Source organism: Notothenia coriiceps, unplaced genomic scaffold (assembly GCF_000735185.1).
Source record: "Notothenia coriiceps isolate Sejong01 unplaced genomic scaffold, NC01 NC01_scaffold00025390, whole genome shotgun sequence".
Lineage (NCBI taxonomy): Eukaryota > Metazoa > Chordata > Actinopteri > Perciformes > Nototheniidae > Notothenia > Notothenia coriiceps.
In genome coordinates this window covers 11-3145 of record NW_011358091.1, presented here as the reverse complement: position 1 = coordinate 3145, position 3135 = coordinate 11, and the positions used below count along the sequence as shown (strand labels likewise).

At 39.3% G+C, this 3135-nt stretch overlaps 1 protein-coding gene across 1 annotated transcript; it reads left to right on the top strand.

Annotated features, from left to right (window-relative positions):
- Positions 1-388: 388 nt before the first annotated feature.
- On the top strand, positions 389-2240 carry gtf2a1 (general transcription factor IIA, 1). Its single transcript, XM_010783554.1, has 2 exons — positions 389-871; positions 2164-2240. Exons 1-2 carry the CDS (start codon positions 592-594, stop codon positions 2238-2240), a joined length of 357 nt encoding a protein of 118 aa, XP_010781856.1. The 5' UTR covers positions 389-591.
- Positions 2241-3135: the final 895 nt, after the last annotated feature.

Here is a 3135-nt window from a genome sequence, read left to right as displayed (position 1 = left end):
AACTGCCATTAAAAAAAATAATTTTTTCCAGAGTTAAATATTTTAACCAACTTCAGTCCTGATCGGCACAATCAACTATTCATTCATTTTCTGAATTTTATCCCTTTGAATACCAATGTTTATGGAGAAATAACACTTGAAATTATTTATTTAAAATGAATGTTAGAAGGAAGTTAAGTGTTTTCTGGGATATGTAAATAGCAACAACTTTTGGTGAGTTTTTATTTATTTGTGTAAGAAAACTATTTTAAAGTCAGAGCTGTAGATTGAAAGTCGTATATTGTGTGATTTTGATCTGTAATGGCAGTTGGATTAAATTAATATATATATATTTTTTTTCCTTTAAGGGTCTCACTATCTACATTTTTGCTACCAACCTAATAATTGACTCATTAGAGTAGCAGAGGCTAAACTTCCTTATCCTAAAAAAGAAAAAAAACTTGCACTCTTTCCAGAATGTATGCAATGTGCATTAACACAGCCAAAACATTTATTTAAAAGCCAAAATGTCCGTAGTAAGACACAAGGGTTAATGTAGGTGCTTCATCACAATCTTGTTAAACCTCTGACTCAGCTCCTTTCTTCTTCCCGATGCCTCAGCTATGGGAAAACAAACTGATGCAGTCCAAGGCAGTGGAGGGCTTCCACACGGAGGAGCAGGCAGCCTTGCAGGCCGTCGCGCAGCAGCAACAACAACAACAACAACAACAACAACAACAACATCAACAGCAGCAGCAGCAACAACAACAACAGCAGCAGCAACAACAGCATCATCAGGTGCATCATCAGGTGCAGCATCAGGTGCAGATCCAACAGGTGCAGCAGGTGCAGCAGCAAGCCCAGGCCCAGCAGGTCATCCAGCAGCAGCAAGGTCAGTCAGCACCGTCACTAACAACAACTAATGCTAATGTATGCAACAGAGACTCCTAACACCTGTGAAGTCCATTACTACTACACACCACAACATGTCCATTTGGAGAAGTCGTATTCAGCCTTCCTAATAAACACATTGATATTCAGATAGTGAAACAATTTTACAAAACTACAATATGATTTTAACTTTAAACTGTAAGAGCCAGTTGTAGATTAAATGACTTGACACAATTGGTATTTTAACATCCCTATTTCTCTGTTGAAGCATTTTTGTTTCGGGGTGTTATCAGAAGTTTTCGTGTTCTAACGGTATTTGGGCCAAAGGGCCTTTATTGGAGATGTCAGTTGAAAGGGGGAGACAGAGGGGGGGACATTGCCTGAAATGTTCGGTCATATCAGGATTGGAACCAGCCTACTAGGCAGCGTGGACCATATATGGGCAGCCAGCTCTAACAGCTGACCTATCCAGTACCCCATTGTTAGAAGTTTTCAATGGCGTCACGATTTTTAATTCCTTATTGATTGAGATTTTAATTTCAACCTTCTTTTTTTTTCTCTCCTCCCCCACTTACTTGCTTCCGAAATAGAAGGTCATTTCACAGATGAAACCAAATAGTTTAAGGGTAGCCTGCAGCTGCACTTTTCAAGACTCCACAGCCATTGTTAGAGTTAGAGATAGTGGACAAAACAAAAGTGGAAAAGCCTTCTGCTTCCTGGAATTCAGTGGTTGGGAAACATGTTTCCTAAAAAAAAATTAAAACCTGAGCGATGTAAATATGGTGGCTATATGACACTTGATAACAAGTAGCCTCGCCTGTCTTGTCAAAGAAGGGCTTGAGTAAATTACAGTTTTCAGGGCATAAAGCCATTCTTATCTTTTACAAATGAAGACTCCCTAAAAGCAAACGGTGCTGAAAAGAAAGTTGAAAATCTTTACATCTACATTTTATATTAAATTATAAATAAATTGTTAAAATGCGCCCATATGGCCTAAGTGTGTAGTACATTGCTAAAAAAAAATAAAAAAAACGTGCGGTTATATAACTAACTTAATACACTGTAGCCATCAATTTAAATAAGATTTCTTTAAATGCAAATAATTATCTCTGCATAAAACCAAATTATCTTTTGATCTTTATGAATCGATACTGTCTATTCTAACAATAGCAAAGCTGTCGGTGCTGGAAAAAATGATTTGATCTAATTGTGAAAAAAAAGGTCTGATAGAATCATGGAGACTCGTGATGCTTATGTTATTATGTTGTGATTTAATCATGTCTCTCTCCACAGCTTCCCAGCAGCAAGTCATTGTCCAGGATCCCAAGATCCTACAGCACATGAATGCAACGGGCATGGTAAGTAGATGATGCACATCGCTTATATCCACTGAATACAGATATACAGTGACTGCCTGAAGCATTCTGTTAGTGTAATATATTTGATCAAAACAAGAGGAGGATTATAAAGTGTCTCTGCAGGACTTTTCCTCAGAGCAGAGCCACTATTTTGGAGCAGACAGATGGAAGGGCAGAAAGAAATGTAGTGTCTGGATTACAGTGGAGATACAGTCGCAGATAATGCATCCTCTTACATGCTCCCGTTGTGTCTCACACACACTGAAACACACTTTCCCTTAACTAGTTGTGATTACGACAATGGAGCGGCAACACTTCCCTTCCTTTTGTACTTCTCTCTCTCTCTCTCTCTTAACAACACTTGAGCCATCTGTTGATGTCAAGGCTTGCTCCTGTGCTGTAATAGTAAACAGTCTTTAAGTCTCAAACACTTAATCCTCACTTGCAAATATTCCAACCTTTTAGCCATCAAACATGGCAAGCAAAATGAATGAATGCAAATATGTACAGGCTACAGCCAAGGGAATGTAAATGTGACCACTAAAGCATTCAAATCCCTTCAGAGAAATGTACTTGAAGCTAAACTCATTACTACCTGTGTGCATTTGAAGAGGCCCTATTAAGCTTCTTTGGGGTTTGCCTGGGGTGTATTAAAGGTTTGTGTGCATGTAAATGGCCTGCAAAGGCTAAACCCCCCCCCCCCCTGCCTGAAACACCTCCATAGAACTCCTGAGTAGTGACATCACTATTTAACACTCGTCCTTTCTAGTGGCTATCGCTCCAACACTTTGTACATGATAGACTAAGGGGCGCTAATCTATTAGCGGTTGACCAATCACAACAGAGCCGGCCAGTTTACCAATCAGAGCAGACTGGGCTCTGGTTTCAGACAGAGGGTGAAAAGAGA

Coding starts and splice junctions, on each gene's coding strand:
- gtf2a1 (XM_010783554.1), top strand. CDS start 592: ATGCCTCAGCTATGGGAAAACAAACTGATGCAGTCCAAGGCAGTGGAG. Junction 872..2,163: donor GGTCATCCAGCAGCAGCAAG/GTCAGTCAGCAC, acceptor CTCTCTCCACAG/CTTCCCAGCAGCAAGTCATT.